Source organism: Dermacentor silvarum, chromosome 8, assembly GCF_013339745.2.
Source record: "Dermacentor silvarum isolate Dsil-2018 chromosome 8, BIME_Dsil_1.4, whole genome shotgun sequence".
NCBI classification, from domain to species: domain Eukaryota; kingdom Metazoa; phylum Arthropoda; class Arachnida; order Ixodida; family Ixodidae; genus Dermacentor; species Dermacentor silvarum.
Window position 1 is genome coordinate 63,377,666 of NC_051161.1, and position 15,736 is coordinate 63,393,401.

At 43.6% G+C, this 15,736-nt stretch overlaps 2 protein-coding genes and 2 non-coding genes across 5 annotated transcripts in view; 1 reads left to right on the forward strand and 3 right to left on the reverse strand.

Annotated features, from left to right (window-relative positions):
- Positions 1–13,502, reverse strand: part of LOC119461327 (iron-sulfur cluster assembly scaffold protein IscU-like) — a 25,003-nt gene extending 11,501 nt beyond the window's left edge. The window contains exons 1-5 of one of the 2 annotated variants that reach the window (XM_037722596.2): positions 13,297–13,500; positions 12,577–12,690; positions 11,963–12,073; positions 6,773–6,851; positions 4,894–5,119 (exon numbers count right to left, since the gene is read on the reverse strand). In XM_037722596.2, coding sequence (XP_037578524.1) covers positions 5,010–5,119; positions 6,773–6,851; positions 11,963–12,073; positions 12,577–12,690; positions 13,297–13,386 — 504 coding nt within the window. In that variant the 5' untranslated portion in view covers positions 13,387–13,500 and the 3' untranslated portion in view covers positions 4,894–5,009. Of the gene's footprint in view, positions 1–4,893; positions 5,120–6,772; positions 6,852–11,962; positions 12,074–12,576; positions 12,691–13,296 lie in introns of those variants that run through there. The other variant, XM_049672474.1, reaches the window with a different exon arrangement.
- On the reverse strand, positions 669–740 carry Trnar-ccu (transfer RNA arginine (anticodon CCU)). The gene has a single exon. It is a non-coding gene; the product is annotated as a tRNA-Arg (tRNA).
- On the reverse strand, positions 1,128–1,199 carry Trnar-ucu (transfer RNA arginine (anticodon UCU)). The gene has a single exon. It is a non-coding gene; the product is annotated as a tRNA-Arg (tRNA).
- Positions 13,503–13,749: 247 nt separating the features above from the next.
- LOC119461329 (tetratricopeptide repeat protein 32-like) lies at positions 13,750–15,356 on the forward strand. The gene is made up of 3 exons (XM_037722597.2): positions 13,750–13,991; positions 14,085–14,242; positions 14,569–15,356. Exons 1-3 carry the CDS (start codon positions 13,834–13,836, stop codon positions 14,670–14,672), a joined length of 420 nt encoding a protein of 139 aa, XP_037578525.1. The 5' UTR covers positions 13,750–13,833; the 3' UTR covers positions 14,673–15,356.
- Positions 15,357–15,736: the final 380 nt, after the last annotated feature.

Genomic DNA, 15,736 nt, shown 5'->3' on the forward strand with positions numbered 1-15,736 from the left:
GGCGGGGTCAGCCTGCCGCCACTTGCATTGCTGATAGTCTTCTCGCACAGCACTCGGCAAACTCATCACAAAGAACCTCCGTACCTCCGTATAGCCGCACAGATAGATTATGGGGTTTTACGTGCCAAAACCAGTCTGATTATGAGCACGCCGTAGGGGGGGACTCGGAAATTTGGCAACCTGGGGTCTTTAACGTGCACCTAAATCTAAGTACACGGGTGTTTTTCGCATTCGCCCCCACGAAATGCGGCCGCCGTGGCCGGGATTCGATCCCGCGACCTCGTGCTCAGCAGCCCAACACCATAGCCACTGAGCAACCACGGCGGGTGTATAGCCCGCACACAAACCGTAGCAAGTGCCAGAGGAGATCAACCCAGCACACTTCACAATGCCATAGCATCCAATACAATTTTGATGGCTGTTCTTTCCGAAAAAGAAATATGTATATAGGTCGCACCGTTCTACAAGACGCACCGGCGAAAAATTCTGAAAAAAAAATGCGACTTATACACCGGAAAATACGGTGTGTTTGTGTGTGTATATATATATATCATAAGAAGCCAACAAACAGTGACACCAAGGACAACATAGGGGAAATTATTTGTATTTACTAATTGAATTAAAGAAATGATAAATTAATGAAAATTAAAATGGATGAAAAAACGACTGGCCGCAGGTGGGGAACGAACCCATGTCTTTGCATTAGGCGTGCAATGCTCTCACCATTGAGCTACCACGGCGCCATTTTCCCATCCACTTTCTGGGGTATTTATGTCTTACAACTAAATTAACCCTGGGAGTGTTAGCCAGCGCTACCACTCACAAACCTAGGTAGCGGATGTGGACCATCCTTTTCTGCCGCAGGCATCACGAGTACGTGATCTTTTTTGGGTGCAGGCAACTGGTCAATAAACCCACATATGCTACCTGAAGGCATCAATGTTGCCGGATTCGAGCCCTCGTTGTGAAATGGACGAGAAGAAAGGGAACCGAGGGGCCCAATTTTTATTCATAAGAATCGAACAAATAGTGACACCAAGGACAACATAGGGGAAATTACTTGTACTTACTAATTGAATTAAAGAAATGATAAATTAATGAAAATGAAAATGGATGAAAAAACAACTGGCCGCAGGTGGGGAACAAACCCACGTCTTCGCATTAGACATGCGATGCTCTCACCATTGAGCTACCGCGGCGCCATTTTCCCATCCACTTTATGGGGTATTTATGTCTTACAGCTAGAATTAACCCTGGGAGTGTTAGCCAGCGCCACCACTCGCAGACCTAGGCAGCGGATGTGGAACATCCTTTCCGCCGCAGGCGTCACGAGTAAGTGATCTTTATGGGTGAAGGCACTGGTCAATAAACCCCACATATGCTTTCTTTCATATTTATATATATATATATATTATATATATATATATATATATCACACACATATGTAAGGAGAGAGGCAGTTGGACAGGATAGATAGTTGAAGTTTGCCACCCTGCTTGAGAAATAGTTGCACGTAACTACACTACCATCAATATTTGCTAGTGTTCTCTCTGATGGGCATAATGTGGAAAGAATAATGCAACAAAGCTGAACATTAATCATGGGAAAAATAAAAGTTCTATACCAACAGTTATGGAGATTCTATAGCTGAATTCACAGCGATGTCTACACTGCTGTCATATGCATAGTAGCTATAGTACAGCTGTTGCACCATTCAGCCAGTATATACTTGACAGCATGTCAGTCACTGACATACCGAGAAACAAAGCAGCTGGTGACACAGCGTGTTTACAAAGACAAGTGTGCATATCTTGAGCATGCTTCCCAAGACCAAATGTAGTGACAACTCATAGAACAACAGGCCATTGTGTAAAATGAGTAGTTTTATTCAATGTCTTGTGGTTCATGTTGTAGAAGCAAAACAGGCATTCAGTAAAGTAAAAAAAAAAAGGTTGTGGTGTAAAATTAGTGCTTTCTTCATTTATTATCCCTCCTGCTTCACGTTCCAGAAGCAAAACAGGCACTCACCAAAGCAGAGCCAACTTGGCCTTTTCTGTTTAATACGCATGCCTTGCTTATGTACGAGTAATGACATGTGCAACAATATCAAGTGTCCGATAGCACGCATTCTCTTTAGAAAAATGCGTTTATGAAGCTAAAATGGTCACTTGCTAAACTCTGGAAAAGAGAGGGAGAGAGAGTCAAATTCATGATGTAGAAACATTTTGTAGAGTTCTTCCTTCATTTCTGTGCCCTGCTTGCCCGTCTTCAAAATGTCTTTGACAGTAAAGGTAAGCTAATACTACCCTTGAATTAGGTTACCTGTACCACACCCTAGCAAACAAACAATCTGAAACTTCTCAGGAAGCCATCAAAGCTCTCAGCAGCAGCCCCTTCCCATAAACATGCTGTCCTTACCCCAGATGGCTGGGGGGAAATGGTCGGGAAGTTCCCCAGCACTCCAGAAGCTGTGACAGCTGCCATTCGTCCATCACACACGTGAGCTGATCGACAAACAGGGATGTGATCATCACCCCAGAAGCTGGGACCTGGGCTAGGGATTAAGGCAACATCTGAATTATCCTTTCCCTTTACCAGAGGGAATAACTCAAACTAAACAGCACTCAGTTGATAAAAAAAAAACAGGCAAATAAAAAATAAAAGAAAAGCAAAGGATGGCATACATCTACCGAAAGAACAAGACAAACTGAAAGTGCTGTTGTTCTTAAGTAACCGTTGTATGAACACCCACAAGCCATTCTCATCATCCCAGAAAAAAAAAAGAGGAAAAAAATTTTTTTTTCAAAGCTCTGTTTGGCGTCAATGTCTATACTGCAAATTGCCCAACACCACCTCACATTTTTTTTAAAGAGACACTGAAGAAAAACATTGTCAGATTGGTACATTGAGCTCCTTACATACATAGTCAATCTCATCAGGCAGAACACCTATGTGCCTGATGGACAACTTGATGAATGCCTTGAGTTTAAATTAACAAGCAAAATTATCAGAAGGATCAGCCTGCTTAATCTATCAGCAAGTTACGCCCTTGAACAAACACTATAAGGGGCACTGTGGTTCTTACAGAGAATGTGACACTGGGTGCTGAAAGCCAAAAATTTTATATCAAGGCCAAATTTCACTACAGTCGAACCCACTTATAACGATACCGGTTTTAACAATATATCGGTTATAACAATGACAAGCTGCTGCACCGTCAACTTTTGTATGTTTTCTATGGTGAAATAATCTGCTTACTACAATGCCCCCATGCCACATTATCGGTTATAATAATGAAGTCTGGCTACTGGGTGTCCGTGCCGAAAAAGAATGGAATGCGAAATCATTTTTTAAAAATTTGAAATTCGACCTGCTGCACGCCTCCGCACACCGTCTTCCAGCCTTCTCCGTATCACCAGCCCCCAGGCCTCCCCCGTCGCACTCCTACACCTCCAAACACGAATGGGCTGTGCCCATAGCGCTGGGCGCTGCTCCAAGATAGCTCGATGGCCCCTCCTTCTGCGCAATTATTGCCTACAGATTAAGTCGCTTGTCTCGTCTTTGTTGGTTGCGTCGAAGTCGTTCCGGGTCACGTGGTTTCTCAGCCTTGTTTGACTCGCCGCCCAAACGGAAGATGGTTGTGATCCACCCGCTGATCATCGGCAATGCACGACGTTGCCAGTGAAAAGAAAGTGCACTGCTATACATTTGTAAACAAAGTGGTTCTAACCGATTAGGCAATCGTCACGAACATGGTTGCATCGGATAGCAACGGCGACACGCGGTAAGGCAGGCTGCCTCAACGCTGTCCTCGCAGGAGGCCCTGCAAATCATTCAGTCCCTCCAAGGCTTCGTTTTCGCAAGGAACCTTCGCATAAAGCAAGCAAAGCTGACAGACATGGGGTTTTCTCGTGCAAGCCAGTGAGAAGTACGTGGCAAGATGCTTGTGGCGACCTTGCCGCAGCATTTCTCCTGGATTTCTCAAGAGGCTGCCGTGGCACCCTTCTCGCATTTTTTAAAAGGCCCCTTTTGAGGCCACCAAAGCGATGCCTCGGCGGAGCTCGCATGTCACTTGCCGCCCATGACCCCACACTGCAGTTGTTATAGCAGTGCCATTCTTGAACGCCGACAGCCGCGGCTTGTTACACGTGATCGGAGCGCGCAGGAAACAGAGTTAAACAGTTACACGAGTCAACACAATTAGCAGCCAGATGGAGGAAGGTGGTGGGGAGGGGCACTGCGCCCCGCCCCACTATTTTAGTTTTCTCACAAAAGCTCTGCCATCCCCCTATTTTGATTATTATCGGTTATAAGAATAAAATTTTCGTGGCACTTGAATATTGTTATAAGTGCGTTCGACTGAACCTACTAATTCTGGGCATTTTCCTATAGCGGATCTATGGATGAGAGATGAAATTACACCTTAAGTGGTCTTTCTACCTGCAAAAGATACACTAATTTAATCCTCCCTTGCACTGGTGCAAAATTTATTTGCTCCCTACGAGTTCATAAAACCACATTCACACACAATGTGCACACGTGCTCTGTACTCATAATGCATGCTTGCAGGATGCTCCATTTTAAAAAGAAAGCTTTGTTGACGACAATTTTGATGTTCTACAGAATGCTTGCCTTCTTGTGTCATGCAAAAATATATATATAGAAAGTCCTAACTCGAGCTGCAGTAAACAGGTTAGGAGTCAGGCGTGAATGGAAATAGTTATGCAATGTCAACACTGTCAACATGGCTTACTAACAGCAAGTTCACGTACAACTCTAGAAGCCACACATTCCTCTGTTCAAGGCTACTTAAAACCTTGCTCTATGTTGTCAGATGAGTGCGTGTCAGAAGAGTTGTTGCCATGTTTAAGGTAGGGACAGCATACATTCAACTTCAGTTCATCTCAGCAAACTGCTCTTTATTCTACTGTACAAGAGAGGCAGCTATATGTCGATGACACGTCCAACAAAGTTTACTTTTCTGCGACCTAAACAAATGTTACAAACCCTCAGCCATTACTGCTTGCAGAGGCATCTGCGCCTGCCTTTGGTATTTCCTGCTCACCCCGCTTTCGCTTGTAGTCGCTGAGAGCTGCCTTGATAGCATCTTCGGCAAGCACTGAAACGACAGAACGAGTTTAAATAGTTGTACAATTTATCACAATACAGTTCAGTAAAACAGTGCCAGTTCAGCAATAACAAGCAAGATATACAATTAGTGAAACTAATGACATTGTAGTTCGCAGACCAATAACTTAGATGCACATTAAAGCAGCAGCATGCGACACGTAAAAAATAAACATTACTCATTAAACACAGTTGAGCATCATGGCAACGCATGTGCCATACACAAAAATATATTTGTGGACCTGTTAGCATGCAGACCACCTGCAAAGGCTACAAATCTATATACCAGCAGTATCAGACTTCTGTGTACACATCCAAGTGCACTTTCAGGCTCTGTTGAAATAGAGCAAGATTTTCAGATTCTAACACTGTGTACAAACTAGGTTAGCCCATCACCTTTTAAAGCACCAGTGCTTCCTTTCTACAGTCTTCATCTGTTAAATAATGCTACTATATTTGCATGCTGCAGGACAACCTATAGCAGCAAGAACAAATGTGTACATGTGACAGCACATGGTCCTAAATATGATCAGATCACTGTTTGTAAGATAATAAACACAATTTTTATCTGCACAGTTATTCACAAAAAAAATATATGCAGTAATATTTTATGCTTGCATCCGACCAAAACCTACGTAGAGAGAAATATTTTGCGCATAAAAACCTGGCAGCACCAGAAAACCTGGCTTTAGCTATTCTGCTCACTTCACCGCAAACCTGCCATTTTTTCTTCACTGTGATTCTCCCACAGAAGAGATTAACGATGCAGGAATAATACACCATAATTTCCTAAGTGTGCCATTAGGATGTTGCAAAATTTTCAACACGCTCAAAAACTACCCCAAGTACGCTAAATACAGACAGAATTTCAATTTTCCCTACTTTCGAACTTAATAAAGTTGGCAGCTCTCTGATATAATATTACGGACGAATAAATATGAATGCATGAGCAAGTGTGGCTGCTCTCACAAACTGAGCATGTGAAATTCTTCCTGTACTGCTCAGTTTTACATCGAATAAAATTGGAACAGCTCGTTCATCTTTATTTCTTTCTACTTTACCAATCAACTTAACTTCTAAAACCAGAAACCACAACTACTTAGTGAAATAAAGCTTGTTAGAAAATCCAGTGTGTGTTCAGGAATATTATCTTGCAATACATACTTTACACAATACAATACAACACACATGGGTACAATACAAAACTAAAACTTAAATTCTAGAACCTCATAATCCATCTCAATATCTACTTCCAGTGCAGCAAAAGCTATGGGACATGCTAAGGCAAACCATAGTCTGCAACAGAATTCTGTTCCATGGTTTAGCACTGGTTATACTGCAGATGTTGGAGGTTATGGTACTGGAACACCATTTGCATGGTGCATTGTCAGCTCTATGCTCTTCATTACTGGTGGCAAAGCTGCAGATTAATATGTTGGTTGCATCACGGGTTTACAATATCAGTACATTGGCGTCTCTGATTGGCCCAGATGGCTCGTTGCTTTTGCTGCGCTGCAAGTACAGTGTGTAACAGAGCATAGTTCTTCAAATATTTCATCCAACATAAATTCTTGTATCACAACATAAGTGCACACTGTGAAACTAAAAGTGAAGTATGGTAATAATGCACAAAGTGTCTATTTACTTGAGCAGTGAAGCTTGACTGGAGGTAGGCTCAGCTCTTTAGCAATGTCGGTGTTCTTAATCTTCATAGCTTCATTTACCTGAAATAAAGAGCAGCAACATGACATTCAAGGTGGACATGGCTTACACCGCCTCAGAATTGTTGTACTGTTTATCACAAATTGAAACTGCTCACTAACATAAGCAGGAACTTGTACTAGTAACTCTCCTTTGTTTCACCATAAAGTAAGAATCAAAGCCAAAGCGCATCGTCTGTTGAGGAATGTCTCTCCCACCAAGGCCACACTGCCAAACGAAGTACAAATGCAGGCCTCTTCCTCTCTACAATCACCCTCTCTCACATCAACAAGCATAATGGGCCAAGCACGCATTACTAGGCCCGACAGAACATCCTCCTAAACTACGCACAACCAGTGAATACGGCGCATAGAGTTTCCAAATGGCTGACTGTGAACATGAGTGATTGTGCACTGGATCGGATTAGCTCAGTGACCCTTTACCTCATTTAGCTTTATGAATGGCAAGAGATGTGAAAGCGCTCTTCCCATAAGGTGGTGGCTACCCCCACTTGACCTTCACAACTTCTCTTCACGGTGGCCTCCAATATTGCGTGGCGCAGCTCATGCTAGAGCAGCTTTGTAGCAGTTTACCTCATTTGTAGCATGGATGAGGCAGCTTAAATGAAATGTAGCAGACTAGAGCAATTGTAGCAGCATACCTACCACTGCCAATTGCACTGTCTAAATGCAGTGATCTTGTGCATCAGGGACATCATGGACTGCAACTGTGGTGAAGGGATACGAATTTAATGCAAATTTCGTTTTGTGTTGAGTGCTATGTAAAATCTACCAAATCATGTTTTAACACCACTTTAATTATAATTTACATCAAACAACAAGCGAAATCAGGCAAGTTTTACCACAGACATCACAAGAGGCACTGACTGCCAGTTTACCTTGATCACTGTTATCAATTTGCATCCAGTTTCACAGCTCTATATGCTGGGCCACGCAAATGAAAGAAGACGCAAGCTAGCGTCACATGGACTTAAGCACTGTAATTGAGCCTTGGTTCCGCTAACACCCTCTGACTGTTGCAGGTGGTACTTACTTACATTAAAGATCCATTTGCCTAGCTTTGGTGGTAAAACAGGCGTAATTGTTAAAATGTCGATAGTATCTGTTTTGATTGGGGAGATAACTGACTTAAAGTTCATCCATCTAAGTTAAAAAGTCTCACACAAAGAACTTGAAATGTGCAAAGCACATCACAAATTAATGTGAATGCCATCACTTGATTTTATTCTACCTTCTCTGTGTTCATAGGCCAATAAACTTGACCACGATAAAACACACATAAGCAAGAGCCCATTCACTTTTATTCTCTCTGGATTCTTTACCTTGGCAGGAGGGGGCCCCAAAATTTGCTATAGTTCTTTTCCTTCAATTCTAGTGATTTCTTTGCATTGAAAGTGGTAGACAGTGGCAGCACTTACGCTGCACTCGTATTGGGCTTACCACAACCTACATTCAACTGCAATGCTTCTACTCCACGCAAAAGTCAATTGGCCAACCTTTCAAGCAGAGCTGTGAAGTCGAGAGTGGTTCTAGTGATGCTGACACATACCGTTCTTCAATTATTTTATCGCATTTGCAGTGATGCTACTGCGGACTTCTGATTTGGAGCAATTTTCGGAGCACCAGAAATTTCATTTTGGAGCACTTTGGAGCAGGCAATTTGGCATTTGGGAGCAGCTCATTTTTTTCACATCCTGAAGTATTTCGAAAAAGCGAGTTGCAATTTACATTCAAAGACCTGAATAATTTGTATGCTCTTAGAGAAGCTGGGTAAACATTTCCATCCATTGCAGATCTCGTGGAGAAAAAAATGCTTTTCTGTGCATGCAACACACGCACACAAGTTGATATTGTTTCATATATTGCAAGTTTTCCCAGATGTCATTCCGTATATCCAGAAACAGAAATGATGGACACATTGGCGGCATGCAGTTATTATAATCACATGTCATGCTGCGCTTCAAACAAGCTACAGTAGAACCCCGCTGTTACGTTCCCGGGTGCTGCGTTTTCCCGCCTGTTACGTCGTTTTCGGCTGGTCCTGGCATAGCTCCCATAGGACCCAATGCATTGGTAACCCCGCTGTTGCGTCGCAACTGTGGGACCGTTCCCGCATCATGTGTTGAGAACTGCCACCCCGCACCAGCCCGAGCGGCCATTTTGACTTTTCATGTCACTTGGCTTGGTGGCTTGACGATGGGTTTCACTGCCCAAAGTGCCGGGGGCGACACCTATGATGTATTTTCGGTTTACGCCAGCAAAAGCATGGCCTTTGAGATCCGTATTTGCTATCTAAAGATGGTGTCAATGACGCGTTGGGGCCCTAAATTGGTAATGGCGCATAGATGTTCAGTATAAAGTCCAAGGGCAATAACGCCATCGCCGCGCGCCGTATGTGCGAGTGAAAGCGTGTGAGGGGAGCCGACGACCGCGGCCAAATCTCGCGCGCGCAAGAAAGAAGAGCGGGGAGGACACAGAGGGAGATTCTAGAAAGAGGAGGCGTGCCTTCTGTTGCGCTCGAGGCACCGGCGAGGGAGCGAGGGAGGGATATCGGGCGGCGTTGTACTCTGGCATCAACTGCGTACTGCGCGGCGGTCGCGCGGGCCGTATCGTGAAAGCGATCTGCGTCGCGTCTAGGCAGTGTAGGTGCGTCGGCGGCTCGTAGCTTTGTGCGTATTGTGTGTTCTCGGCGCTCAGTTTGCGTTGAAGCGATAGACAGCAACACGAAGGTCACTTCGCTCACTGCTGCTGCAGCGCTTCCTCACGCCAGCGTTTGACAGCGCGTGTCCGCGCTCATCGAGAGTGATGTGTTCATGTTTGCCTGTGTGCACTGACACCATGCTTGTTAATATAGTTAATAAGCGAATGCTTACAAGTTTATACGGACGATAAAACAACTATCTTTACTTTGTATAGCTGTGTACTAATTTGCAATGGCAATCGATGCTTCGGCTTTCAACGAAACTACGACTTTCTTTCACACGTAAGAATTAAAATAATATTGTGTGCAGTTCAACACTACTCTCATTTCTCAATTTTTCCTGTTTCTCGGCTCTTGCGTTTCCCGCTCTTACGCGTTTCTTTAACGGTCCTGTGAAAAACGTATCAGCGGGGTTTCCGGAGTAGATAACGTCCGCCAATGAATCGCCAATTGACTTTGAAGCCACGAGCTTCAGCACAAACCGCACTTTGCCGTCGAGCCGCCTTGCAAGGCAGACGCCACATTGGCGCCGTACGTGGCGCTGTGGCTTAATCGGGACGCATGCGCTAGTGCTGTTTCGTCTACTAAGGTTGTAACCAAGGGGGTTGGTTGCAACTAAGGCTCGCTCTATCGTCACGTTGCACGTTTTAATTCCCCGGTGGTGGAATTGTCGGCAATAGACGCCGTCAAGTCCGAGACTATTTGGCGCAGTTAGGCGCAATTTTCGTCGATTGTATCAGGATGGCGCAGTAAATCTCATTTGGCGCACTTTGGCGCAGGAGTGGAATCACTGCATTTGTAATAATTAGCATTATCTCGGCATTGTGTGATCACTCAGTTCACTCATTGTTAACATAGCTGTCAAAGTGTTATGTCAAACACTGTCACATACAGCATAAATTATCACGGTTGCATGATCTGCAACACACTGGTAAATAGACTGAAGCATAGGTGAGTATAGCAGCACCATTCGAAAGGTGCTGTAACCATGGCAACTACATTATCAACGATTTCAACAGGCTTGGCAATCATGGCACACCAACTTCGCTTATATGCCCTGCTGCCATTGGCCCCATGGGGTAGTGCCATTATGAAAGTGAAACTATGTACAGAGAGCTGCAAAAATTCAGGTAGAGGGCATCGCTTCTCTCTTGCATTTTGAAGCTTCTGCATCCATTTACTCTTGTTTGCCTGTATAGTTAGTTTCGCTCTTACCTCTTTGATAGATCTAAAGCAAATACAGTGGCTTTAGGAAAGTTGCAGGGCCCTTTATAGAATTCAGTGCATGAGTGGCAACAGTGCGAGAAAAAATGCCAGGGAGGAGAGAAAACACTCTTTTTTGTTTGTGATAGTTGTTTCTGCACTCAGTTATTTCACTATTAACTAACTTGCACAACAACAAGTTGCTTAGGCTGTTTTGTATACTATAAAGCAGTACAGTAGCCCTCACACCTCTGTTTTCTTTTATAACATGAAAATCAAAAAGAAGTTGTGCTTTCTGGGACTCTACTGTAAAGACATTCCATGACCACAAGTGCCGCACATAACAGGCATTACCATGTTGCTGATATGCAATTAATCATACACAAAGCCATTACTAATATAATGACATAATTTGTCAGCACTTTCACAATATGAACACAAAATAATGCAGTGTCATGGTTAGATAGATAAATTGTTTCCTTTTCATAATGCTGAGGTCCCAATTCAGACTGCTCATATATTTTCGTCTAAACACAGTTCATGCACAGTTTTCCATTAGGCATGGCGCTGAATTCAACTATGACATCTGATGGCACAAGGCTACTGGGCACTCGCATCAATTTCAATAGCCGCATGTCCATGTGCTCAACCTAATACAAGCACTTCCGGTCAGTGCATGCTTCTATCCATGCCCCTGTGGCTTAACTAGTTAGCACCTGTCCTAAAAGTGAAATTAAGATTCTTGGAGAACCTTGAATCAGGAACTAGCCTACTTCGAGATTCTCCTGGTTCACCATGAAGGATTCAGCACCAAGGAGATGGGACTACAGAGCAACACAAAAATTAAATTAAAAAAACAGGAAACAGACACATCAGCACGGCTTCCCTATCACTTACGGAAAGGAAAGCCAAGTTCTTAGTTAATTTTCTGTAATTTTGTCACATCACAGACAATGTTGTATGCATGTCCATGAAATCTCTACCAAGTAATAATATTCAGTTGAAGCCAGAGACAGTCCAGTTTTTGTGTTAATGCTAATCCTGTGTCATCTGGTTTGCACCAAATCCTTCATACAGCTGTTGTCCATCAAGACATCAACATGTGAGCATGATCCACAGAAAAGTTTGTCATGTAACCTTAAGCAGCAAATTAGAGTGACGAAGCTCTCTCCCAAGCACTGGTCGACAGAAGCTTAAGTGAATAACTTACGTTCTTTCCCTTTATCCATTCAGTTGCAAGGGAGCTGGATGCAATGGCCGATCCACAGCCAAACGTCTTGAACTTGGCATCAATAATCTTGCCACTTTCATCCACCTTGATCTAAAGTGAACAAATCGGTTATGTTCATGAACATAAACAGTAATTATGCATTTCATAATTAACTGGAAGGATAAATGTACAAATTACACTCCAAAAACAATTAAGGTGTGCAGTGGGAACTAATCTGGTAAAATCGGATGCATTTCATTATATCACATCTCTCCACTATGTCAAGATCTAGTTCAAATTAGCAATTCAAGACGCTGCGGCACAGTGGCCCTAGATAACTTTTAAATTTGCAGTTAACGGGTTCAGCTTGAAGCACAACACAACAAGCAGTGACGTTTATATGCCCACAAGGAAGTTAAAGGCGAGTCGCGTGAATTGAAACTAGCACAACAAGTTCGGAACGGCAGTTTACCGCTACACATAACCGACACCGTGAAACGTGATGAGTGTGCGACGCTGAACAAACATCGCTGTATCCCGCTACCACCGTCATCCTGTGTCGTCGAAGAAGCGTCGATTCCGAAAGGACGATCACAACGATCAATAAAGTTTACCTGCAATTTCATGACATCTCCGCAGGCTGGGGCGCCGACAAGACCAGTGCCAACATTCTTGTCGTTCTTATTGAGCGATCCAACGTTGCGGGGATTTTCGTAGTGGTCAATAACCTGAAGATGAAAGAAGAAACACGCCAGCACGTAATAGTTTCGTTACGCCAAAATGGTTTTTGCTAAGTGGAAATTAAAAAGAAATACTATTCGGGATCTTTAAGTGACGTGCGCTGACCTTCACACACGCCGGCACGAAACGGGGAGACTTTAGCAGATGCGCCGACTAGTTCGCTAACCACCGAAGTGGTTGTTGCTAAGGGGAAATTAAATAGAAATACTATTCGAGATCTCTAGGTGACGTGCGCAGACCTTGCCTCAGGACAGCAGTAATCGATTTCGTTTGCGGCCGACGCTGTCACCTCACCTAAGTCGGTCATGGCAACGTTTGCCATGGTAAAGCCCCTCCATACGCGTTTTCGCCGAGCAAAAGCGGCGGCGGCGCGTGGATGGAGGGGCTTTGGGCCATGGTAGCATCGCGATGAACCATCGAATTAAAGTATCCGCTGAATAAGCTCATAAATCTACGTTCCATGCTGAGTGAAGTTACAATAACTTAAAAATCATCGCGTTAAGAGGAGGCAATGTTAGACAACTTTATAATCAGTCAGTAAAACCACGCAGGCCGTGGTGCGCAGTTCGCGAATGGCACGGTGCAGTACTTGCCTTCTCGTGGTAGCTCGCAGAGGATACAGGGACGATAGCCAATGTTTTCCTTGCCGGCGACAGAGACCTGTGCAGCGTTCGCATAAACATCACGCGACACAGTCCTCAATCGTCTTCGGAGCAAAAATTTTTCACGCAAACTTCGAGGGTCGGTACTTCTTACGACGACGGCACCGTGCACAGGCGCTTACTCACACAGCTCCAAAGCGCGCATGCGCGCCTCTTAATGATAATGATAATAATGCGTATCACTTACTTTTTGTTTCGTTTTCAATTTGTGTTTTTCAACATCTGCTGTCAGTTGTTACCCTACTAAATATTGAAGTTGTAATTTTCAGGCTTATTTTGATGCTGCCATAAATTTGTCTTTTCTGTTTTGTTTTTACTTGTGTTTGCAACAAAAATGTGACAAATCCAAATTGTATCCAGCCTAAACCAAAGCCGATCTTTATAGCAGCCGGCGCGTCTGTTTGGAGTGGTATCGTGTCCTGTGTACCTGTGTCGCAGTAATTATTCCGCGTGATCACAATAAGCCGTATGGATTCGGCAACTGGAGATGTTCCCACTAAACAGGAGAAAAAGGCGCAGCTTGACGACCTGATTGAAAAGAAAAAGAGCGAGTACTTGCGCCTCCTCCATGATGCGAAGGAAAGCCAGGAACCCGAATCAGGAAGCACTGAAAGCCTAAACCGCAGGTGACCGACGCCTAGCAGCCTCTAAATAAATTTTGTGTGCACACGTACAAGAGTACACTCACGTTATTCGCTGTCGTTCGCTGCCACTTTCAGGAAGTACGAGCTTGCGTTGGCATACAACGAGCGCGGTCAGTTGCTCTACAGGATGATAGAATTCGACAAAGCCGTGGAGGATTACACTGAAGCCATACGTTACTGCGATTCTCTGGCGGCGGCATACTTCAATCGTGGGATCGTTAAGTTCAGAATGGGTAAGACTCCGTATTCTGCGTAGCTTGAATGTATACTATGTTTGATATGGACAATTTAGCACGTACACGTGTTGCACATTTACATAGCTTTGCGCAACGTGACATAACGAACATCAAGAGAGCACCGACCTGTTACGAGAGCGCTAAATGTCATATTCTGAACGTGGAAATTTTGTTCCTAACACCAATACTCTCTATTTTGTTTTCGTGTTTGGGAGTATCGCAGTAAGCTTGTGTACGGGACATACAAACGTGGTGGTTGTTGATTGCCAAAGATGTCTTTAGAGTCCACTCTCAACAATTTCTTTTTCGTGCTTTGTTCACAGGTTATTTTGATGTAGCTTTGCCCGACATGGAAAAGGCTGTTTCGCTGGATCCGACCAACAAGGAGTTCCAGTTAGGGCTAAAACAGACCAAAGAGCAGCTTTGAAGCCTTATTGTAGCAAAAACACGAGTACCCACCCAATGACGTGCACCACAATGTATATGTGGCGGTTGAAGACTAGGTCATGAATACCCTGGGCAACAGAACAAGCAGAGGGACCAACATTGGAACAGTTGGATTCTCTTTATTTACTTTTCTCAGAGGTAAAATTTATAACATATAATTATTGCGTGTTTTGTGCCACCACATAAAACGCAAACTGTGTTGTGACGCTGGAACGTGAACTGCTTGAGTAATTTCCACTCATGGCGTGGACTGGCAAGTATGCAACCAATACGAAGCTTGCGTAATACACCATGGATGTGCGCACTTTGGCTTGAGTTCCATACATTCATGTTACATATCAGTCATGATACCTTGTTAAGCTTCAATAACAGAATGAAGGTGTTGTAATTGTGTGATAACATGATGCAAAGAACCTTGTGAATGTAGCAGTATGACACTTCTATTGGCAGTGCGAGAGTATTTTTTTAATTGATGATGGAGTTGTATGGAGTTAGCTCCATAATTGCAAGTTCTTATACAGAAAAGAAGAAAGTGTAAAAGTGATAGGCAAACTATTGTGCTTGCTTTCGTCTTCTGCAAGCTTACAGTGGGGCTATATGATTTTTACTGTGACATGTTCAACTGTTGCTGTGAACAGATGATAAACTGTTTTGCATAAACTGACCTTGACCAGCCTGTTTTCATCAAAACTTTAGCAAAATGTACTTTTTACACCAGTATGCAATGAGCGTGTGGTTGTTTCCTCACTGCAATGTACAACGCTTTACAGATTGTATGAGGAAAGCAAGCTCATGTAGAGAGATACAAGGACCACCACTTTCTTTCGAACTAATGGGATGCATCCATAATTATGCTATGAATATGATATGATGTATTTATAAGAATATAGGTCAACATTACTGTCTTTCTCCTAAAACATTACGCAAAACTTGGCGGGACCAACTTATAATTGTGACTGACGTGCCAAACACCACCAGGCGCACCAGCTCCTATTGAAGAAACAAAATACAGCTGTATTTGTGGAGCCCTTATAATTGTTCCCC